Here is a 24,631-nt window from a genome sequence, read left to right as displayed (position 1 = left end):
TGATAAACTGAATCAGGTTGCAGGCACTAGTTACAGTTTGAAGCTTTTTCTTGAGTGGCAGCTTGATGAAAGCCAGTCAATCTTTAAATCACCCAGAAAATATACTTCTCTGTTGATATCACATACAATATCAAGCATTTCACATATGTTATCCAGATTCTGACTGTTAGCACTTGGTGGTCTATAGCAGCTTCCCACAAGAATGGGCTTTAGGTGAGGCAGATTAACCTGTAGCCATATTACTTCAACAGTATTTAACATGAGATCCTCTCTAAGCATCACAGGAATGTGGTTCTGAATATAAACAGCAACACCTCCACCATTGGCATTTCTGTATTTTCTGTTATAACCATGTATTGCTACCACTGTATCATCAAAGGTATTATCTAAGTGCGTTTCAGAGATTGTCAGAATAGAATGTCATCTGTTAATAGAAATTATTGATTTCATTAACCTTGTTTTTTAAGCTACATATGTTAGCGTAGCACTTTTCTGGGATGCTTGATTGTTTTCATTGCTTTACTGGGAAGCTTAGCAGAAGTAGACATGCTCATGTTATTTATGTTAGTGCAGGGTGAGCTGCACACAGTGGACTTCCTACTAGGGCACACCACCTCAGTGCTAACCGTATAACTCTGGTTCATAGGCACATGATTACTGCATACAATAGCTGTAGGATCAGCAGAGGCATTCAGGGCAGTTAGAGGGACATAAATGAGGTTACTTACATTGTGTCTTCCAACGCCCCTGGGATAATGTACATTTGCTGAAGCATTATGACAACTCAGCGACACAATGGTAGGGATTAACTGATCTGGGCTTGGGTCATTGATAAGTCATTGTCTCAACACAGCCTTATAATGCTGTGAAAGGATCCAGGAACCCAAATGTTTTGGGTGGATCAAAATTGTCAAATGTTACACCCGCAGAGCTGCAATAGTCGACAGACGAGCTAAACCACTTCTATGCTCGCTTCGAGGCAAGCAACACTGAAGCATGCATGAGAGCACCAGCTGTTCCGGACGACTATGTGATCACGCTCTCCGTAGCCGATGTGAGTAAGACTTTTAAGCAGGTCAACATTCACAAGGCCGCAGGGCCAGACGGATTACCAGGACGTGTACTCCGAGCATGTGCTGACCAACTGGCAAGTGTCTTCACTGACATTTTCAACATGTCCCTGACTGAGTCTGTAATACCAACATGTTTCAAGCAGACCACCATAGTCCCCGTGCCCAAGAACTCTAAGATAACCTGCCTAAATGACTACCGACCCGTGGCACTGACGTCTGTAGCCATGAAGTGCTTTGAAAGACTGGTCATGGCTCACATCAACAGCATAATCCCAGAAACCCTAGACCCACTCCAATTTGCATACCGCCCCAACAGATCCACAGATGATGCAATCTCTATCGCACTCCACACTGCCCTTTCCCACCTGGACAAGAGGAACACCTACGTGAGAATGCTATTCATTGACTACAGCTCAGCATTCAACACCATAGTGCCCTCAAAGCTCATCACTAAGCTAAGGATCCTGGGACTAAACACCTCCCTCTGCAACTGGATCCTGGACTTCCTGACGGGCCGCCCCCAGGTGGTAAGGGTAGGTAACAACACATCTGCCACACTGATCCTCAACACGGGGGCCCCTCAGGGGTGCGTGCTCAGTCCCCTCCTGTACTCTCTGTTCACCCATGACTGCATGGCCAGGCACGACTCCAACACCATCATTAAGTTTGCCGACGACACAACAGTGGTAGGCCTGATCACCGACAACGATGAGACAGCCTATAGGGAGGAGGTCAGAGATCTGGCCGTGTGGTGCCAGGACAACAACCTCTCCCTCAACGTGACCAAGACAAAGGAGATGATTGTGGACTACAGGAAAAAAAAGAGGACTGAGCACGCCCCCATTCTCATCGACGGGGCTGTAGTGGAACAGGTTGAGAGCTTCAAGTTCCTTGGTGTCCACATCACCAACGAACTATCATGGTCCAAACACACCAAGACAGTCGTGAAGAGGGCACGACAAAGCCTATTCCCCCTCAGGAGACTAAAAAGATTTGGCATGGGTCCTCAGATCCTCAAAAAATTCTACAGCTGCACCATCGAGAGCATCCTGACTGGTTGCATCACCGCCTGGTATGGCAACTGCTTGGCCTCTGACCGCAAGGCACTACAGAGGGTAGTGCGTACGGCCCAGTACATCACAGGGGCAAAGCTCCCTGCCATCCAGGACCTCTATACCAGGCGGTGTCAGAGGAAGGCCCTCAAAATTGTCAAAGACTCCAGTCACCCTAGTCATAGACTGTTCTCTCTGCTACCGCACGGCAAGCGGTACCGGAGTGCCAAGTCTAGGTCCAAAAGACTTCTCAACAGCTTCTACCCCCAAGCCATAAGACTCCTGAACAGCTAATCATGGCTACCCGGACTATTTGCACTGCCCCCCCACCCCATACTTTTTACGCTGCTGCTACTCTGTTAAGTATTTATGCATAGTCACTTTAACTCTACCCACATGTACATATTACCTCAACTACCTCAACTAGCCGGTGCCCCCGCACATTGACTATGCAACGGTACCCCCCTGTATATATAGCCTCCCTACTGTCACTTTATTCTATTGTATATATAGCCTCCCTACTGTCACTTTATTTTTACTTCTGCTCTTTTTTTCTCAACACTTTTTTGTTGTTGTTTTATTCTTACTTTTTTGTTTAAAATAAATGCACTGTTGGTTAAGGGCTGTAAGTAAGCATTTCACTGTAATGTCTGCACCTGTTGTATTCGGCGCATGTGACCAATAAAATTTGATTTGATTTGATTTGAATAGTCACGTAGCCAGTTATGGAGGACTAAGAGTCTGCTGAAACGTTCAATGCCACGATTAAGGGAGGGCACGGGGCCAGATATTATGCAGCGTTTGTTGGTGTCAAGCAGAGACCCAATAAGTTCTTTAAAATCCATCTTCAGCTGTTCTGAGCTGCCCTTCATAATGTCATTGAATCCCACATGAACTATGATATACTTAATTTCCTGATGCAGGTTTTACATGTTTGGGAGCAGCTTATTAAGGTCCTGTACTCATGCTCCTGAAAAGCACAACGTTTTTGCTCCAGGGACTGAGACATTTCTCACCATTGAACTGCCCAATACAACAGTGGGAGAAGGGGATGGAGAAATCCGCCCAGTCCTACCCGTCACACAATTCATGGGACCTATCACGGGCCCACGAGAAGCAGGACATCATGTGGCTGCAGCTCCCGGTGAAAGGTCCAGACCTCTCACAGCAGGCAGTGCCCCGTCAGATCCAGAGAGAGGGAAAGGAGCTAAACTCTACGACGAAGCCGCTGCTGGAGTCAGCGTAGTTGGAGTCAGCACAGCCGTCGCAGTCACAGGCAGTCCCAGCGATGAAGGCGCAGGTAGATCAGGCACCAGGGCGGCGACGCTATTCCTCATGGCAATCTGCTCCGGACCTCTCGCAGACACTTCAGTCCGCTTAGCAGCATGCCGCTGCCTTCGATTGTGACATGGGACCAGCGCTGATTGGAACGATCCTCTTGCTGTTCTCCGTCTACTCCGCTACAAGATGGAGGAGAAGCAGATGGAGATGACTTCATTGGCTGGCAAGTTGCAGGTAGCACAGGCCATTCGGATAGGTATAGACAATGCGGGGATACATCCATCAAGCCTGAACGGCGTCCAGCCACAGGAGTTGAGAACGAGAAAGTTCCAATTTGCATTTTCCCCATAAGTTTGCGCAGAATTGAAATGTGCATGATAAGGATAGCCACCTCATTCATGTAATCCTCCGCAAGCAAACAATTGCTGCATTGAAACTCCGGATTGTCAATATTGTCCAGGACAAGAGCGTAATAAACACAGCTTCTACAGCGCTGGAAACGATCATTAGCTATTCTAGGCGAAGCGGGCTCCATTGCAACCTAGCTAGCTATCTGGCTAGTTGGTAGCAGGTGTTGGCACAAACACTTATGAACAAAATAAAACTTTGGAAACAACAGGCCGAAACAACAGGTTGAGGCGCAGGAGGTATCAGAGTTCGTGACAGGTTATTGCCTATTTATACTGAAGTCATTGTATATAAAATATTGTTTCACATATTGTTATAGCCTAATATGAAGTCCCCAGTGGCTGATCTCAACAAACATAACCCTGGTCCTTGGCAAGGAAGCCATTCACAGAAAAGTTAATTAATTGTATTATTCCCGCTAATTAACTTTCACACCCTTAAAACAAATCTGGTGGCCTATTGTCATTTTGATACAATTTATTTTTGTTATTTGAGCTAGTGAAAACATAACCTAGTCCTGAACTGGGTGTGTGTTTTCCACAGAATGGTGTTAAACAACAGTGGCTATGACACAAGGAGTGTCAGATGTGAACTCCATCCCTCCCATAGCCATTTTCCTGTTCAAACCCAGCCCCATGGAACACACTGTCACTGCCATTCACTGTTCTGGTTAATCAGTTACAGTACAACAACTTCATTATGGGCAGCAGTAGCCTACAGATTAGGAGAGGGCATTTTAGCTCAAGTCAAATGTAGAAGCACTACTAAGTCTCTGGCCTGTAGGCCTATTCTCAGACCATCTGCACCAAATCAATCTCCAGATGATGATATTGGAGTGGATGGTCAGTGCAAGTTTGTGTTTTAGTGTTTTGGGGGCTGCCATATCAGGTATTCCACAAAGTACACACCTTGATGCCCTTTGCCTTCTGTAGTGGAGCTCTACACATTGAACTCCTGAGTGGCGCAGTGGTCTAAGGCACTGCATCGCAGTGCTAACTGTGCCACTAGAGATCCTGGTTCGAATCCAGGCTCTGTCGCAGCCGGCCGCGACCGGGAGACTCATGGGCGGCGCACAATTGGCCCAGCGTCGTCCAGGGTAGGGGAGGGAATGGCCGGCAGGGATGTAGCTCAGTTGATAGAGCATGGCGTTTGCAACGCCAGGGTTGTGGGTTTGATTCCCACGGGGGGCCAGTATAAAAAATAATAATAATAAAAATAAAAAAAATTCACTAACTGTAAGTCGCTCTGGATAAGAGCGTCTGCTAAATGACTAAAATGTAAATGTAAATGTAACTATGCCAGTGGTTGAACCTAATATCTGCGCTAAACATATCTTCATAACAGAAGAGTCCTGAACTGTTTAGATAGCATGGTGGTCTTGGCCCCGTTTTGATTCCTGTACATTTTTATTAGGGAGTTGTATAGTCGCCTCCAACTCTCTTCTCACTCAGACTTTCCTTTGAACCCTTTCCCACTTTGAACCCTTTCCCACTTTTCTCCCTCTAGGCCTATAATGTTGACATTTAACAAATGTCATTGTCGCTATATATATATATATATATATATGTGTATATATGTATATGTATATGTGTATGTATATATGCATATACTGTATACACCTTAGCCAAATACATTTAAACTCAGTTTTTCACAATTCCTGACATTTAATCCTAGTAAATATTCCCTGTCAGTTAGGATCACCACTTTATTTTAAGAATGTGAAATGTCAGAATAATAGTAGAGAGAATTATTTCTTTCAGCTTTTATTTATTCCATCACATTCCCAGTGGGTCTGAAGAATACATACAATCAATTAGTATTTGGTAGCATTGCCTTTAAATTGTTTAACTTGGGTCAAACGTTACGGGTAGCCTTCCATAAGCTTCCCACAATAAGTTGGGTGAATTTTGGCCCATTCCTCCTGACAGAGCTGGTGTAACTGAGTCAGGTTTGTAGGCCTCCTTGCTCACACACGCTTTTTCAGTTCTGCCCACAAATGTTCTATAGGATTGAGGTCAGGGCTTTGTGATGGCCACTCCAATACCTTGACTTTGTTGTCCTTAAGCCATTTTGCCACAACTTTGGAAGTATGCTTGGGGTCATTGTCCATTTGGAAGACCCATTTGCGACCAAGCTTTAACTTCCTGACTGATGTCTTGAGATGTTGCTTCAATATATCCACATAATTTTCCTTCCTCATGATGCCATCTATTTTGTGAAGTGCACCAGTCCCTCCTGCAGCAAAGCACCCCCACAGCATGATGCTGCCACCCCCGTGCTTCACGGTTGGAATGGTGTTCTTCGGCTTGCAAGTCTTCCCCTTTTTTCCTCCAAACATAACGATGGTCATTATGGCCAAACAGTTCTATTTTTGTTTCATCAGACCAGAGGACATTTCTCCAAAAAGTACGATCTTTGTCCCCATGTGCAGTTGCAAACCGTAGTCTGGCTTTTTTATGGCGGTTTTGGAGCAGTGGCTTCTTCCTTGCTGAGCGGCCTTTCAGGCAAGGTCCTTTGCTGTTGTTCTGGGATTGATTTGCACTTTTCGCACCAAAGTACGTTCATCTCTAGGAGACAGAACGCGTCTCCTTCCTGAGCGGTATGATGTCTGCGTGGTCCCATGGTGTTTATACTCGCGTACTATTGTTTGTACAGATGAACGTGGTACCTTCAGGCGTTTGGAAATTGCTCCCAAGGATGAACCAGACTTGTGGAGGTTTACAAAAAAAATTCTGAGGTCTTGGCTGATTTCTTTTGATTTTCCCATGATGTCAAGCAAAGAGGCACTGAGTTTGAAGGTAGGCCTTGAAATACATCCACAGGTACACCTCCAATTGACTCAAATGATGTCAATTAGCCTGTCAGAAGCTAATAAAGCCATGACATTTTCTGAAATTTTCCAAGCTGTTTAAAACGCACAGTCAACTTAGTGTATGTAAACTTCTGACCCACTGGAATTGTGATACAGTGAATTATAAGTGAAATAATCTGTCTGTAAACAATTGTTGGAAGAATTACTTGTGTCATGCACAAAGTAGATGTCTTAACTGACTTGCCAAAACTATAGTTTGTTAACAAGACATTTGTGGAGTGGTTGAAAAACAAGTTTTAATGACTCCAACCTAAGTGTATGTAAACTTCAGACTTCAACTGTACATACACACACACACACACACACACACACACACCCAAAGCAGGTACGTTACACATTTAGTCTATCAGGGCATGCTAGCAGATACCCATAGTCTTTGCCATTTCGCTAACACTAGTTAGCATTTGCTTGCAAAACTACCTCTAACTTCCTTCATACTGGACACAGAGACTTTTAAAAAAAATACATCTGACTCTGGGGAAGTAGATAAAGGGCATCCTTGCCAAAATCCCATAGTATCCCTTTAACACCCACCAAATGCGGGTAGAATGTTACTGTGTCAAATCTGATCCGAAAGTCGAGCGAGCACTAGATGGCGCGCGTGAGCAAGATGAAACATCATTGCGCGAGCAAACACTGAGTCGAGAGAAGAAAATGGTCGAGCAAGCAGAGGACCGGTCCCGCGAGTGCACAGGCCAGTCAAGAGCACAAATTAAATTTGAGAGCTTGCAAGTGTGACTTTGAGCGAGCAGAACATCATTGTCACAGATCAAAAAGAAAAATGTCTTAAACAGTACACAGAACTGTAAGCAAAGAAACGTGATTCATCATTTATTTGAACGCATTGAATTGTCCACCAGCAATAGTCATTGTCAAGTTTTCTCCCAAGTCTTGGCACCTTTTGGGTTTGGATATCAGGCTGATGGGGGGGGGCGGGCTTACAGGCGGGTGCGTGTCTAGAAACCTTTGATTGGTCACTTTCACTGGAGTGATGGATAAACTATCAAATTCCTGCCATTGTCCAGTGTTGTGATTGGCTATTATGAGCCTTCTATTTGCGATGCACTGCAGAGCTGTCTGTTTAGCTAGCTAGCTGGGTTGAGCAGTAAGCGCCGAACGACTTGGGAAACCCAGCAGCTTGATAACCAAATGAATAGGGAAATAAATACTAATAGGTAAAATTTAGCTAGCTTCTTACTTGTTAGCCAGAAAAGCGGAAAGCAGACAGTCAACTCTTGCAAACACCATAAAACAAGTCCATTAATTGCAGGCAGGAGCCAATATTTAGGGGATTAAGCCCAAGGAAGGACACACACAGCACATTGGGGATTTTGAATTATATGAAGACACAAAGGAGAGAACCTGCTACCGTTCATCCAGTACATAACCCAAATAATAAAATGTAAACTGACATATGACAAACCAGCTAAACTCAGGTTAACATGTCAGAATCAGCTTTATTGACCAAATACATTTGCTGGTACAGGAATGACTGAAATGGTGCTGCCACAAACAGAATATACAGACAAAAAAATACATTTTCACAGATCCACATATAGTATGTACACTATGAACACTATAAGCGGCAGGTAGCCTAGTGGTTAAGCGCGTTGGACCAGTAACCGAAAGGTCGCTGGTTCGAATCCCGAGCCGACTATGTGCAAAATCTGTCTGTCCTTGAGCTAGGCACTAATTGCTCCTGTAAGTCACTCTGGAGAAATGTGCAGTTTTGAGAGAGAAATTTGCAGTTTTGGGATGATAGTGCAGGGTGCATAGTCTGTGGATGCAGAGTGCAAAGTCCATGGATGAGAGGACCAAGTGGACGGTTGGATGCAGAGTGCAAAGTCCATGGATGAGAGGACCAAGTGGACGGTTGGTGAGGGTCATGGCACTCGGAAGAAACTGTTCAGGTGGCGGGATGTTTTGGTCGCGATTGACATGAACCGTTTGCGAGAGGGGAATCTTTGGAAGAGGGGGTGGAAGGGGTCGGCGATGACCTTTCCTGCACGCTTCCTTGCCCTGGAGTCGTGCAGGACCTCAATGGAGGGCAGGTGGCAGCCAATGACCCGCTCATAAGAGCGGACAATCCATTGCAGTGATGGAGGAGATGAGGATGTAGCTCAGTTGGTAGAGCATGGCGCTTGCAACGCCAGGTTTGTGGGTTCGTTTCCCACGGGGGCCAATATGAAAATGTATGCACTCACTAACTGTAAGTCGCTCTGGATAAGAGCGTCTGCTAAATGACTAAAATGTAAATGTAAATGATGGTCATTTAGAACTGAATCAGTACACACAGCATTCAAAGGAGGACTGAGGACTAAACAACACCACATTTTAAAGTGAAAAATCTGAGTCTCAGCATCACTCCGTTACCTTGGAACTGCCCTGTACCAATCCATGCCAGTCAGCGTGGCACAGTATAGGACAGCATGCCCAACCCACCTCATGGAGGGCCATCCTCCTATAGGTTCACTTCATCCCTTACCTACACTACTCATATTCTTTAGCAATGACACTCACATACATTCAGAATAGAACCATCTTTCTAACCAATAATAGAGAGCAGCTTTGGTTAAACCACATGGCTAAACGCAGGGCAGGTCCTTGCCATTCTGCTGCCATAGATGAGACCAAAAAATGCTGCCCCCCGCAAAACTAGAATAGTCCCAGTAAGCAAAATTATGTTTAAAAGACATTGAAGTTAGGTTCAATTTAGGTTCTGAATGAAAGGTGAAAAGGTATTTTCTATATGTTTAAAATACCTTCTATCTCAAGGCCATCAGACTGCTAAATAGCCATCACTAGGCGGCTTATACCCGGTTACGTAACCCTGCACGTTAGAGGCTGCTGCCCCATATATATATATAGACTTTAAATCACTGGCCACTTTTTAATAATGGAACACTAGTCACTCTAATAATGTTGACATATTTTTGCTTTACTCATCTCATATGTATATACTGTATTCTATTCTACTGTATTTTAGTCTATGCCACTCCGACATTGCTCATCCTAATATTTCTAATATTTCTATATTCCTTAATAACATTATTTTACTTTTAGGTTGTGTGAATTGTTAGATATACTGCACTGTTGGAGCTAGAAACACAAGCATTTCGCTACACCCGCAATAACATCTGCTAAACATGTGTATGTGACAAATAAAATGTGATTAGATTTTTAGGATATGTTTGTTAACATGAGAGCTAATTTTTTTATTTGATTGAGCACCATTTAGGTTAGGCTATTTGAAACCTGCATGATGTAAAAAGTGTCCGTCTCATTACACTGTCATACATTTTATCTGCAGCCTGTAGGCTACAGAAAAGGTCACATACTCTTTCTACCATATCCTATATCTGCTACATGATTTATGTTAGATAATTTTTTTGACGGAATGTTGGTGGAGCGCTGCAGAGATGCGTCTCTCCAACAGCACCCTGGAGAGGCGCACTGGGAATGTGAAATATATGTTTTAAGATAAATGCCATGGCGGCCGCGGTGGAATTTAGAAGTAGCCCAAAAACCTGCAACCCGCGACCAATACATTTTCACCCGCAACATCGCTATCAAAGTGGCCCAATTTGCGAGAAATGCACGGACATGGCAACCCTGGTGGCCAGCCTGTACTAGTCTAGTCAGATTCTCACAGGCACACGTGAGTACACGAGTGGCCCCGTTACCACGGTAACCTTAAAGGGGCAGCGGAGAGTTTGTCTGATCTGTGATATTTTAGTAAAAGACTCGGGTCACAAAATATTACATTCAATTGAGCAATATACCACATTACTTCTTACTAATAATACATTCCTTGTTTTAGAAACATTACTAAGCATGCTCATCCATTTTGTTTTGTGTTTTTTGTGTGTAATTAATGCGAAAAACATATTTGGGCTGGTTAAAAATCTGAGTGGCTGGTAGATTTTTTTGTAAAAATTCTACCTGCCATAGTGGCTGGTAGACAAAGTTAGTGTTACGCCCTGTAGCCTACTCTCAAAACATGCTATTTATGTAGGTGAATTGCATCAATTGTGGAGCTGTAGATTGTTTTTGACTCTTTCATGCATGATGCGATCAGTAAATGTATGAGAAAATGTATTCAAAATTAGGTTTGTTCAATTGTACAAATTATATAACTTCGGCTTTGCGTAGTTCTCGTTTGTTGTATAGATCTTCAAGCTAGTTTTGCTGGCTGTACTGGAAAAAGTAGCATTGCTTCATCCCAATATAAAAATAATGCATCATTGGATTTCACACCACTGTGTTTCTCACATACTTCATGCCATTTGAAAGTGCAACTTAAGGTGAGGGTGATTAATCATGTGAATGGATGTGGCTTAGGTGTCATACAAAGCTTTACGAATCTAAAGACTGTGAATAGTGAAACTTCACTCGAGGGCCAGTGACATCATTTGACGACATGTGTTTTGTATTGACTCTCTCAACGTGTGGTGGGGGGAGGCTGGTGCACTGTGTTCCTCTTTCCGTTCTGGAGGGTGGATGTTAAATCATTGCAAACATCTCAGGGCACTGCAGTGATTCCAGCACATTATTCCAAGTGGTCTTTCTTTGGGAGTTCATATATTTTCAACCCTCAAATAACAAACTAAGTATCTATTATTATAGAACCGTTAGAAGGAGTATGCCTTTAAAAGGAAGAAATAGGCTACATTGTTGCGCTTGGTAGACTAGATTGTAGTTTTAGACTAGATCTTTGTTTCACCCTCCCACCATCACATGAAAACATGGGAAGACGGGCAACTACAGTGTTCTGTACTATTATTCTTGGCATACCTGCTTGTCTTCACTGCTTGGAAATAACTGTCAAACACAGAGAATAACAACATGTAGTCATTCTAACCAACTGTCGTGCTTAATTATAGCCTTTGAAAGAAAGAAACCCTCAGTGTTTTGTGTTGCCTGTCATAGAAAAGGCACTGGGTTTTTATTGTGCACCTGACCTGGCTGGGCAAAACTGCACAGGCCCTTGTTTAGTCTAACAGGTCCCTGTGTTTGTCCTAGTCAGGTCTTATGGTTTGGAAAAACTCAGTGCTCTAGTCATAGCAGCAGAAGGAGCTAGCTAATTAAAACCAGTGAATCACAGGGAATTCCGAGTGTTATATTAGATTATCATTGTGATCTGCATGCATGCCCCAACCTGAGCATATTCCCAGCTGCTTGTGTCCTGCTAATCAAAAGGAAGCAGCACACACCCAGGTCCTTATCAGTGGGGATGGACAGACAGGAAGGGAGAGTAAGGGAGGTGGAGACTTTTTCATATGAATTTCATACAGACAGTTGTTTTTCTCCCTTTCATTTAGTTGGATCATAAAATCAGCATTATCTATCTTTTGTCTTTAGAGGGCATGAAGTATTCTATGTTTTCTCTCTCACTCATGTATTACGTTCTCCCTAGATGAGAGCCTCTGGACCAGCATAAAGATCCCCTGAATCGGGAAGGTTGAGCGGCCTCATTCTACAACAGTACCTGGCTGGGACAGCATGGATTCTCTCCTGAGCTACAGAAGAGGTAGCAGCAGCGACAAACATTTTGATGTTGGAGGCTGACCCCGACATAGCCATCGACCATCGGAATACTAAGGCTGGAGTCTCTATAGAGACATGAACTGCTGTCCTTGATCCACAGTGCGTTATGGTGTGAGCAGGACTAAGCAGCGCTCCCACACATCCCCTCCCACCCGGGCACCAAGCCATGTCTCCTCTCTCTGCCCTGGGTGTTTTCTGTGGATTGTTCCTTCATATATGTCTCAGTAAATACAACACTCACAGTTGTATCCCACGGAAGAGTGTCCTCTACCAGGGTAAACCCTTCACTGTCTCCTCTGCCCTGTTTTCACATAACGGTGCAGTGAACTGCATCTGTTTCCTCAAATACTAAAAAGTTAGCTAAATGACATGTCCGTTTTGCTTAATTTATAACTAGTGAATGAACACGCACACATAGTTTGTGATACTTAGTTTTCATTGAGTTGTCTAATGCTTTCCTGTTTTAGGCAATATGAAACTGTTCAGAGAGGAAGGGATTTGGAACTACTCCACCATGTTGGTTCGAGAGGATCTGGGCCTGCTGCTGCTCGGGGCTCGAGAGGCAGTCTATGCCCTGGACATCAATGATATCTCCATCAAGAAGTCTGGGGTAGGAACCTCTGTTTATTACGGCTATTCAGTTATCTTGTTTACTTATCAGTTATCCTGTATCATTTGCCTACATGATTTGAATACATCACAAATGGACTGCAATAAAAAGGTCTGCTATACCTTCTTTGCGATGACCTAATACCAATGCCTTCGAACCATAAAATCATTACCTAGAACATACTTTAACGTGCAGCTCTCTGTTGTGTCAGGTGTATTGGCGGGTCACTGAGGAGAAACAGAGGGAGTGCACATACAAAGGGAAACGCGCTGAAGTAAGTGGCTCCATCAATCACAAAACAATTCTCCACACAGACAGCTGTGAAGTGGTATGCTGCCAGTTGTTTATGAAGACACCCAATGAAGACATAACAAACAAACAGATACAAACATTGAAATCTGTACATTACTATACCACCCTTGACATTTCTCATCCCTGTCCTGTTGCAGATCGAATGCCGTAACTACATCCGGACGCTGCATAAAGCGGATGACAGCAGAATGTATGTGTGCGGGACAAATGCTTTCAGCCCCACTTGTGATTACATGGTAATTATAAACTGGGTGGTTCGAGCCCTGAATGCTGATTGGCTGACAGCCGTGGTATATCAGACCGTATACCACGGGTATGACAAAAACATTATTTTTACTGCTCTAATTATGTTGGTAACCAGTTTATAATTGCAATAAGGCACCTCAGGGTTTGTGGTATATTGCCAATATACCACGGCTAAGGGCTGTATCCAGGCATTCCGTGTGGCATCGTGGCTAAAAACAGCCCTTAGCCGTGGTATATTGGCCATATACCACACCCCCTCGTGCATTATTGCGTAAGTATAGCTTGGCCTGAACAGGACAGCTAGGACATCTCCCTGTAAGAATAGCTCTGTTTGAAGCGATCATGTGACTGCTGTAGGAAGACAGTTGTCACACTGAATATTTACTGTGAGTGGGAAATGTATGCATACTACAGACACCTGCCCTCTGTATCTCTACTGTTAGTGGCTACTGAGTGTAACTCATTTTGCCCTCTGGAGTTTAGTATAAAATATATTCCTACCGCTCTCTCACTGAAGCAACTGTGAATGAATAAAACGAATAGTTGCTTTGTTTGTGACCCTGACAGACCTACTCTGAAGGACAGCTGAGACTAGAAGAAGTGCAGGAGGAGGGAAAAGGGAAATGCCCCTTTGATCCCTTCCAGAAATACTCCTCCATCATGGTCGGTATGTACTGTGACTGTCTGTCTTTAGTTATCTGCTCTCACACAAGGACAGAACAGTGCACCCAGTGAAGTTCAAAGTTAACCAACTGCAAAGTAGGGTTGTGCTATCAAAGGTGCAATCTCTAGCTTTCATTTTCTGTTAAAAGTGCTGCTGCTGCACTTGTTTGTAAAGTGAAGGGGGTGGGTCTTTGTGAATTGAACAGTTTTTTTGCTTTTTGGCTGAATGTGTTCATAGTAGCTTGAGTTACCAGTGGCACAATGAAAGAGATTGCACCTGTAATTCTCCAAATTAGTTTTGTTTGACTAATATTTACAATATTATTTACTTTGCTAGAAGATCCATTTTCCTCTGTTGTGATTCTTGTCATGTCTCTGGTCTGCCAGGAAATGACCTGTACTCTGCTACCTCCATCAACTTCCTGGGCTCAGAGCCTGTGGTTCTCCGCAGCTCCTCCTCTGTGCTCCGCACTGAGTTCAAGAGCTCCTGGCTCAACGGTCAGCTCTCCCACTCTGTTCATACTTGTGTTATAAACTTGTATACTACTATACACCATGCCTTATGGTGCACACGTGAATAGTATATATCTCCTAACACTTGAAGATTAAGTTAGAATGGCAAAATGTATCCAAAGCATTTTACATACTTCTGTGCCTTGAGTAATAGCCTAGATCCTATAGGTCTCTGTGGTTTTAATTATAAAACTGAACTTCAACTGCTCCTGTTAAACAGGTCCTGACAGGTAGCGTAATAAGTGCTCATTGTGATTTCAGAGCCAAACTTTGTATACATGGACCTTGTCCCCGAGAGCAATAACAACCCAGAGGGTGATGACGATAAGGTCTACCTGTTCTTCAGCGAGAACGCCATGGAGTATGACTTCTACAACAAGCTCATGGTGTCACGAGTGGCTCGTGTCTGCAAGGTAGCAACTTGCTCCAAATTTACTTTCAGCTGCAAGAAGTTTCATTGGCCCATACATGGTATTTTAAATATAAAGAAAGGACAGTATGTGTATACTGTTTAAACAGTGCAAGGGTATAATGTGTCAAATCACATTTTATTTGTCACATACACATGTTTAGCAGATGTTTTTGCGGATGTAGTGAAATGCTTGTGTTTCTAGCTCCAACAGTGCAGTATATCTAACAATTCACACAACCTAAAAGTAAAATAATGTTATTAAGGAATATAGAAATATTAGAAATATTAGGATGAGGAATGTCGGTGGCATAGACTAAGATACAGTAGAATAGAATACAGTATATACATATGAGATGAGTAAAGCAAAAATATGTAAACATTATTAGTGACTAGTGTTCCATTATTAAAGTGGCCAACATTTTTAGTGACTAGTGTTTCATTATTAAAGTCAATGTATATGGGGCAGCAGCCTCTAAGGTGCAGGGTTACGAAACCTGGTGGAAGCCGCCTAGTGATGGTGTGCATGTGTCTTCTCTCCAAAAGTATGAACTTGTTTAACTAGAACCAATGTTGTCTCTCACACTGTGTGTAGGGGGATATGGGCGGCCAGCGGACACTCCAGAGGAAGTGGACGTCGTTCCTGAAGGCTCGTCTGGACTGCTCTCTGCCAGAGCCCAGCCTGCCATCCATTGTACAGGATGTCTTCCTGCTCAAAAATGATGACTGGCGCAAAAGTGTTTTCTACGCAGTGTTCACTCCCCAGTCGTGAGTAGTCTGTAGAATTCAGTGATTTTAGACTTGAGAACATCGTTTCAGTGGGAAGTGGACTGTTTCTAATCTTTGCGATATTCTGACTCTGTTGCTTTAAGCGCATGTTTACCATAATCATAGGGCCAGGAGGTTAACGTAGGGCCCTAACCATGATATACTTGAGGTTTGAAAACATCAAACATGTTTTTCTGACTGTTTGCACTAGGAGCTCGTCCGACATGTCTGCAGTGTGTGCGTATAGTGTGTCAGCCATCGGAGACGTGTTTGATAAGGGGAAGTTTAAGACGCCAGTGACTGTGGAGACGTCCCATGTGAAGTGGGTCATGTACAGTGGAGAGGTGCCCACCCCAAGACCTGGAGCTGTAAGTCCCATTTTAATATAATTGTGAAGATCGAAATGGTTTACGGCCACAAAAGGAAATTATCTACTTTTTCTACAGATCAGCTACTAACTCAGTAATAAATGTATTATTATTACCACTCATCAATCCTCTGTTTTTTCAGTGCATTAACAACGCAGCAAGGGCCCTTGGGATGGAGCGCTCCCTGGACCTGCCAGACAAGACCCTGCAGTTCATCAGGGACCGGCCCCTCATGGACGAGGCCGTGCACCCGCTGACCGGCCGTCCGCTGCTGGTCAAAAGGGGAGCCATGTTCACACGCCTGGTGGTGGACAGCGTGCTAGCTCTGGACGGGGAGAGATACGCAGTCATGTTCATCGGCACAGGTACTGAATAGGACACACACAGCCCCAAAACAGACTTCTTCTGGCAGTGGATCTCAGACAATGACATGGGCGTCGTTCTCTCCCCACAGAGAACGGCTATGTGCAGAAGGCAGTGAACTACGCTAGGGAGATGTTCATCATTGAAGAAATACAACTGTACCAGACCCCAGAGGCTATCAGGACCCTGCGTCTCTCTAGCACGGTAACAATCACCCAGTCAATCAATTAAAACTTGATTTTAAATAGCGTTTTAAACAAATACATTTGTTACTAAGTATTTATCGGCAACTCGGGTTTAAACCCCCAAGCAAGGTGCAGCACCAACTTTGTATTGACATCCATATGGTCATTCACATAATGTCAACATAAGGATTTAACTGGATCAATGTCAGTTTGTTGTCTCCTGGCATTTCTGTAGACAGATGGTTACTCATTTACTATTTATTTCCTTAGTACAATAGTGCATTCAAGGAGAATGGCACCCGGTCATTGCTGTTACTAACAGCGGGTGAAGTAGGCTCATCGAGCTGCTGATTCTCATGTGGTATTGGTTTGTGTTCTTGTTTCCCCAGGGTCAGCTGTATGCAGGCTCTGAGTATGGAGCTGTGCAGATGCCTCTGAGTGACTGTGGCCGTTATGAGTCGTGTCTGGACTGTGTCTTGGCCAGAGACCCTTACTGTGGCTGGGACCTTTCCACTGGCCTCTGCTCTGCTGTGGCCAGCTCACTCTCTGCCTCAGACACCACGTACGATCCAACACACACCTGCTTTTCGAGTAATGTGATTTAGAATTTCAGTATACCATATTTATAGTATTTTTTTATTTTTCAGGAACATGATTCAAAGTCTAAAAGATGGTGACAACTCACAATGTCCGAAATCAGGTAAATGGATTTCACAATATTTAATTGTTCAGATCCCAGCACACTATCAACAAATGACAGAGTATAGACCAACTGTAGTTACTACTTACTTTGTTTGTGTGTGTATTGCAGAGACCATGAAGCCAGAGAACTACACCTTAGTTCCTGGCAACAACATCAAGCTGCCGTGCCAGCCTGACTCCAACCTGGCACAGGTACAGTGGCTCTTCTCAGGGCAACCGCTGCTCTCTGACACCAAGTACTACATCTACAACGAGGGCATCCTCATCCTCAATGCCTCTGCCACCGATGCCGGCCAGTACACCTGTGAGTCTGTTGAGCAGGTGAACAGCCGACCGTACACCAGGACAATGGCAGTCTATCAACTGTGGCCCCACACTAACATAGAGGAGGAGCAGAGTGAGACGACGACAGAGTCCCCCCATAGTCACAGTACCCCATTACCAGAGCTCCCGGAGGAGCCAAAAACTTTGGATACCCCTCTCCCCCCTGAGTCACAGTGTGAAGACAGCAGGGTGGTAGGGCTGCAGGTGGTGGTGGTGATCCTCTCTCTGATGCTGGTTGGTCTAGTAGCCTGGAATCTGTATAAAGGATGCTTTAGAAACAGATTCTCCGAGAACTCAGGCTCTGGCCAGGTGAAAAGGCTGTCGGTTGACATTCAAAACAATATAACTTCAGAGTTCAAGCTGCTGGGACCTACACCCAGTCACAGTGCTGACAAGAATCACCATGCTATCATAGCCTTCAAAGGGAATGGGGAACACCACTTCTCTCCTGGAATCAACATTTCCACTGTGGATGGTTTGGGGTACATTGATGATGAGTCAGAGATCTGACCCTCAGTGTTCACCACTCTCTGGGGTTTGCGCTCTCTCACCAGGCAGCTGATTTAAGACACTAGCGCAGTGTCAAGCTCTGGACATTGGACTTGTGTTGGGCACATTTGTGTTATTTTTCTAGGAATTGTCCTTAACATTTGCCCACCACTACATCTCCCTAGATTGAATGTATTTTGTTTAGTCATTGCATAAGGCGAATACATTGTACATCCCTGTGTTAAATATTTTGTACAGTCATATATATTGCAAATATTTATTTGTATTAATGTAAGATATGTAATTACCTCATAATCAGGATGTGATATCTGAAGTAAATAAGACCATAATACTAATATTTTTGTCGTACATACTTGTTAAGATCTACAAATATCCTAAGCATTTCATTCTACGGACCAGTAATGATTATTCCAAACCTTTTTAAGTAGATCAAGACAAAACAGCCATGGACCAAATACAAATAATTGAACTTGGACATAACTTTGACTGCACATTCTCTTGACTTACGTCTTGTTTAAATGTCTCTCAGAACCAACTGAATAATAGGAACATTGTTTCTCTCTTCTCCTTTTCACCAGCAGCACTTTGTCATTACACTCAGTGTTGCTTCACATTTGATGTAAAATAAGTAATTTAGAGATCAGTGTTTGGAGTTAGCTGCCTTCTATCATGATTGTAACTCTTAGTTCTAGATTAAACTCAATCAAGGGATCAAAGTTGTCATGTTGTCACAACCATAACTTCCATTTTGGTCATTGCTATTAGGAATTTTATAATTATTTCACAAGTTGTTTTTTCGCTTTTTATTGGCATTGGATTCAAACACATTAGTTATCCTGACTAGCGGGAATTCTGCTGTCATCTTCATGTAACAACAATATCCACGAGAGCGGTCTCTTATCAAGGGGTTTACCTGCCCAAGGGGTATATTTAAGTGTTCGATACCCTAGCAACTGACAGAATGTCACTTATTTCACTGGAATTTGTTTTTCTACTGGGAGTTTGTTTTTGTATTACACAATGACGGACAGATGAGGTGGTCTGTGTTGTCCCAGCCAGCCATTGTCATCTTTGAAAGCAGTTAATACAGTATTGGTATGGAGTTTTGTACTGTATTTTATTGGAAAATAAATGCATACTTTAAAGTATTAAGTATACACTAAAACATGATAATTGTCAATGATGAGAAAGCTGAATAACACCAGTCAGGACTGAATAAGAATATTTACTGAAATGTTTTTTAAAAGTTGGTGAGTCATTGCAGCAACACATTTGATGCATTTTCAAGAATGTCTTCTCAATATTAACTATAGAATGACAAGCATTAGAGACTAGCTAAAAAAAAACATTCAGAATCAATCTTATGGCAGTTAACCCTGGAGAGGGAAACTTAAATAGAAAATTAAAATAAGTTGTATACTCGATGAGTGGCTGCCGCTCTCCCAGCCACATTGTAAACAAGGCTCCAGTCTGGAACGCACTGAGAGGAGTTGTGATGCAGCACTAAGAGTGCTTCCACGATAGGGCTCTGACCACCAAAAGCAAACAAGAAAAAAATAGCTCAGTGCACTGCACAGGATGAGTTAGGAAAAAAAGGCTCCGGTTGAATGAGAAGGATACAGTATTCCTTTTAGAAGTCTTCAAGCAATACAGTGACAAATGTTTTGTCTCATTGGCTCAGTTACACTGAAACATGTAGCAGTAATTAAGGCGATAGTCAAGCAAAATATTTTCTACATGCAAGTACTGCAAGTACAATTAAGGCGGGTTTAGTTTTCAGAAACAAGGCAAAAGCAGATCAAGAGAAGGTATCAAAACCACAAACACTTCAGGTGCAGTGATAATATAAACTAAATACATTTTGTTACTAAATTAAAACGGTATCTCCAGCTGCAAGAGGAGAACCCTGATCCTTCAGTCACGTCCAGTAGCGTCAAGGCTAAGTTGATTTCATGGAGTACAGTCTTAACTTGAATTGGCAAGAATTGATCACTGAATATGGCCGCCAAAATTAATCCAAAGACAACTTTGGAATCACCTTGCTTCTTTTCTGTCTCATATTTTAAGATAAGGCACAAGCCTTATTGACATGTCAATTTTCTTAGTCTCATTGTTGCTACTGTAACAAACAATTTTAGAATATACCTTTACTAGCTCATAATTGAGCTGCGGGGTGGCAGGTAACTTGGTGGTTAAGAGCGTTGTGCCAGTAATCGAAAGGTCGCTGGTTCTAATCCCCGAGCCGACTAGGTGAAAAATCTGCCGATTGTGCCCTTGAGCAAGGCACTTAACCCTAATTGCTCATGTAAGTCACTCTGGATAAGAGTGTCTGCTAAATTACTAAAATGTCAATGTAAAATGTAAATAAAAATCATGTTCTTTCAGTCACTATTCCAAATATGAAGGATCAGATTCATATTGTGGAACATACTAAATGTAAACGGGTGCAATGGAATGGATCATATTTTGGCTATCCATCAAATCTTTTCAACAATATAAGGCTTATATGCTTTTCCCTATCAGATAAACAGTATCTATAATAGTGGCCTCTTTCAATCTTAAAGTACTGCTGAATAAAATCAGCTGATTATTCTCTTATAACATTCTTACTAAAATTCCAGCTTTGCATTTCATAGTATTATCCAGCCTGCCTGCCATGGAGAGAGTGCTCAGTTTCCATCTAGAGTCCACTTAGGGTATCACCAGGAGCCATTGTCTGGGTAACTTGGCACAGCAGCAGGGTATTGGGGTAGGCTTGGGCCAGTTTCAGTGACAGCATTGAAACCGGCCTCTCTCACGGGAGCGCTCTTCCAGAGTCCAGTGGTCCACTCTTCCTGTGCACGCTCAAAGCTGCCCCCTCCACCACGGTACAGCCTGTGAACCTGATGGGAACAGAGCAGACAAACCAACCAGTCATACAGTCATGCTAGTTTATTCTCTTTCTCTGCCTACAATGAGTGTATTGTCAAAATGGCTGTGTATTTTTCTGGTTTGTGTGTGTTTCCATGTGCTCGTGCATTTTTCAGGTGTGTGTTTGTTGGACTCACCCTGATGAGAACCAGTCCCATTAACACAGTCACTAGAGTGAAGAGCAGAGCTGAGAATAGCATGACTACAGCAGAACCCACGTTGTAGCTGAAAAACAGCACTGTCGCGATCCAACCACTTTAGGGGTTCCTCAGAGTGGTGGAGCAGTGGGGTTAGTATTTGTTAATGGCATGAACACTGAATTACAAACTTTACAGTTTTTCACCAATCATAGCATGACACAGTGAGTAAAATGAAGGTGATTGATACAAATCTACAGGTGATCTTTATTGCTAAACTGTGAAGATGTTTCTATATTATTGAGGTGAAATAAGTGACAAGCCATTCAGATGGCACTGTTTAGGACTTTGTCTGCTTTTCAGACTGATGAAATAAAATATTTCTACTCACCAAGCACCCCAACCAGAGATGCCCACAGTCTGAATGAGAGCGAGAACACACTGGAGAAAGAAGATGAAGAAGAAGGCCATGAAGTTGAAAGAACTGTCAGCCCTAGGAAAGAGAAAGGGAGATATATGGAGTCAGTCAATAAAATATATTTGGAGTGCAAAATGATGGATGTTTGGCTTGATGTTTGTTGAGGAGATCTTACCGGAAGGCCTTGTAGAGAGGTCTAAACCAGCAGGTGTAGCTGCACGGACTGAAGAGAACAAGCCAGAGCAGGGAAAGGCCGAAATTGGCTCCACTTCCCCCTCCTGCCCACCAAGCTATGCATGACACCACATTCACACACAGTGTGACTGTATACACTGCAGAATGAGAGACACAGGAAGAAAAATGTCAACAAATTGGCCTCGCTCGAGAGCATCAAACTGAATGCAGGCAACTGCCGACTGACTGATGATCTACAAAATCACCCGTCATCATAAATAACGACTCATTATTATTTGTAGATCAGTCAGTCAGTCACAAATTAGCACAAGAACTGTAATTGTTAGCCCTTTTTCGTGATATCCAATTGGTAGTTACAGTCTTGTCCCAACGCTGCAACTCCCGTACGGACTTGGGAGATGCGAAGGTCGAGAGCCATGCGTCCTCCAAAACATGAACCTGCCAAGCCGCACTGCTTCTTGACACACTGCTCGCTTAACCTGGAAGCCAGCCGCACCAATGTGTCGGAGGAAACACCGTACAACTGGCGACCATGTCAGTGTGCATGTGCCCGGCCCGCCACAGGAGTCGCTAGAGCGCGATGGGACAAGGACATCCCGGCTGGCCAAACCCTCCCCTAACCCAGACGACACTGGGCCAATTGTGCGTTGCCTCATGGGTCTCCCGGTCGCGGCCGGCTGCGACACAGCCCGGGATCGAACCCGGATCTGTAGTGACGCCTCAAGCACTGCAGTGCCTTAGACCGCTGCGCCACTCGGGAGGCGCACAAGAACTGTTCATGAGCTTCATGAAATGGGTTTCCATGGCCGAGCAGCCACACACAAGCCTAAGATCACCATGCGCAATGCCAAGCGTCGGCTGGAGTGGTGTAAAGCTCGTCGCCATTGGACAATGGAGAAGTGTAAACGCGTTCTTTGGAGTGATGAATCACGCTTCACCATCTGGCAGTCCGACGGACGAATCTGGGTTTGGCGGATGCCAGGATAACGGTACCTGCCCGAATGCATAGTGCCAACTATAAAGTTTGGTGGAGGAGGAATAATGGTCTGGGGCTGTTTTTCATGGATCGGGCTAGGCCCCTTAGTTCCAGTGAAGGGAAATCTTAACGCTACAGCATACATTGACATTCTAGATGATTCTGTGCTTCCAACTTTGTGGCAACAGTTTGGGGAAGGCCCTTTCCTGTTTCAGCATGACAATGCCCCTCCTGTGCACAAAGCGAGGTCCATACAGCACAGAGCCCTGACCTCAACCCCATCGAACACCTTTGGGATGAATTGGAACGCCGACTGCGAACCTGGCCAAATCGCCCATCATCAGTGCCTAACCTCACTAATGCTCTTGTGGCTGAATGGAAGCAAGTCCCCGCAGCAATGTTTCAATATCTAGTGGAAAGCCTTCCCAAAAGAGTGGAGGCTGTTATAGCAGCAAAGGGGGGACCAACTCCATATTAATGCCTATGATTCTGGAATGAGACGTTCAACAAGCATGTGTCCACATACCTTTGGACATGTAGTGTACATTGCGGGTTTGATCCTCTCAAACCCGGCCATTCTCTCAGCATGGAATGAAATTACAGCCCAGTTCCCACAGTAGGACTATGTAACTCAAGAAATGTATTTGGTGTAACTCACACATCCAGAGGTTGTAGACCCGGCGCACCAGCTGTCGGTGCGGGGCTGGGATCTCCTCCTCCACATTCTGATAAAAGCAGGGCTTGATTCTCAGGAACTGAGGCAGTGGGGGAAAGTTGTTGACCCGCTCTGAAAACAGGAAACAGATTATTACATGTGGGAGAACGGGATGTCAGTGCAGAAATGGCACGGAAAAACTTGAATACGGTGACATTTTAGGATTTTAAGGAACATATAACAAATGGTAATACACAATAGTGAAAGTGTTCAGTGTTATTAGTTGATCCTTATGTCTACAGTTCACAATTGAACTAAGACTATGTCACAGCTAATTTAATAAAAAAATATTGAGTGTGTCACTTAGAATCTGTCATGCGCATGCATTACTTTTTGCAGGTACATGTTATGTTTCATTAAGAACTGAATTGAATTGTTTACTTCAAGACTTCAATTGCAAAACATTGATACAAACCTGTCATTATGAAATCCTGTTTGTGTCCTTTCCTGCAACATAACACAAAGAATTGGCATTCTTTACAACTCACATAAACATTCAAAGAGAAAGTAGCAATATTTATCTGGGAACTTGCATTATCATTCACAACTAATCAACAACAAAATACTCATATCAAGATGATGACAAAGTTGACATGCAATAAATGAGATCTGGGTATACTAGGAGGTACAGGTCATTTTCTAGTAAACTCGAGATAAACCATCACTGTATATGAGATAAAACCAGTTTAAAAGATAAACCTACCCTTAATTAACAATTTTGTAAAACAGAAGAAAGCTAGCTATGTTTTTCGGAAAAAATAAGACCCCGCGTGAAATAAAATGCCCGATTACAGTAGCTAGATAGCTACCCCCATTTAGCTAATGGCTAGTACATTGATGGCACAGACAGTTATACAAATCTTTGGTGATGGTTTGTTAGTGGATTTCAAGCGAATTGTCACAAAAGGGTCAGCTGATGAATTGTTAGCAGATTCAATGTTAAATAAATAAATAAATATAATCACGTAGTTTCTTGTAATTCAATGTTCTGCTAGCACCTAACTGAAAACCGCTTACTCCAGTTCGGTTCGGGATGCGTCGTCGACCACACTCAAATCCTGCAGAAGCCACAAC

At 43.5% G+C, this 24,631-nt stretch overlaps 2 protein-coding genes across 6 annotated transcripts in view; one reads left to right on the top strand and one right to left on the bottom strand.

Moving 5' to 3' along the window:
• Window positions 1-19,354, top strand: part of LOC311148992 (semaphorin-4E-like) — a 25,918-nt gene extending 6,564 nt beyond the window's left edge. The window contains exons 2-15 of the mRNA XM_084186049.1: window positions 12,103-12,508; window positions 12,701-12,843; window positions 13,055-13,117; window positions 13,293-13,391; window positions 13,969-14,068; window positions 14,452-14,562; window positions 14,839-14,990; window positions 15,582-15,754; window positions 15,966-16,122; window positions 16,265-16,487; window positions 16,577-16,689; window positions 17,060-17,232; window positions 17,318-17,370; window positions 17,482-19,354. Of these exons, the coding sequence (XP_084042175.1) occupies window positions 12,400-12,508; window positions 12,701-12,843; window positions 13,055-13,117; window positions 13,293-13,391; window positions 13,969-14,068; window positions 14,452-14,562; window positions 14,839-14,990; window positions 15,582-15,754; window positions 15,966-16,122; window positions 16,265-16,487; window positions 16,577-16,689; window positions 17,060-17,232; window positions 17,318-17,370; window positions 17,482-18,206 (2,394 nt within the window). The 5' untranslated portion in view covers window positions 12,103-12,399 and the 3' untranslated portion in view covers window positions 18,207-19,354. The remainder of the gene's footprint in view (window positions 1-12,102; window positions 12,509-12,700; window positions 12,844-13,054; window positions 13,118-13,292; window positions 13,392-13,968; window positions 14,069-14,451; window positions 14,563-14,838; window positions 14,991-15,581; window positions 15,755-15,965; window positions 16,123-16,264; window positions 16,488-16,576; window positions 16,690-17,059; window positions 17,233-17,317; window positions 17,371-17,481) is intronic.
• On the bottom strand, window positions 19,305-24,631 carry LOC311149004 (secretory carrier-associated membrane protein 4-like). 5 transcript variants are annotated; one of them, XM_084186067.1, is made up of 7 exons: window positions 24,556-24,631; window positions 23,973-24,004; window positions 23,501-23,629; window positions 21,847-22,003; window positions 21,645-21,746; window positions 21,254-21,371; window positions 19,305-21,088 (listed from the first exon to the last, which is right to left on the bottom strand). In XM_084186067.1, exons 2-7 carry the CDS (start codon window positions 23,977-23,979, stop codon window positions 20,906-20,908), a joined length of 696 nt encoding a protein of 231 aa, XP_084042193.1. In that variant the 5' UTR covers window positions 23,980-24,004; window positions 24,556-24,631; the 3' UTR covers window positions 19,305-20,905. The 5 variants fall into 5 exon arrangements, with proteins under 5 accessions (XP_084042193.1, XP_084042194.1, XP_084042192.1 ...); XM_084186068.1 differs by having other exon boundaries at window positions 24,575-24,630; XM_084186066.1 differs by having other exon boundaries at window positions 24,561-24,617.

This window comes from Coregonus lavaretus (assembly GCF_964263955.1).
Source record: "Coregonus lavaretus genome assembly, chromosome: 21".
In the NCBI taxonomy this organism is placed as follows: Eukaryota; Metazoa; Chordata; class Actinopteri; order Salmoniformes; family Salmonidae; genus Coregonus; species Coregonus lavaretus.
Note: the sequence above shows the minus strand (reverse complement) of the source record. Positions and strands in the feature narration are given on the sequence as shown.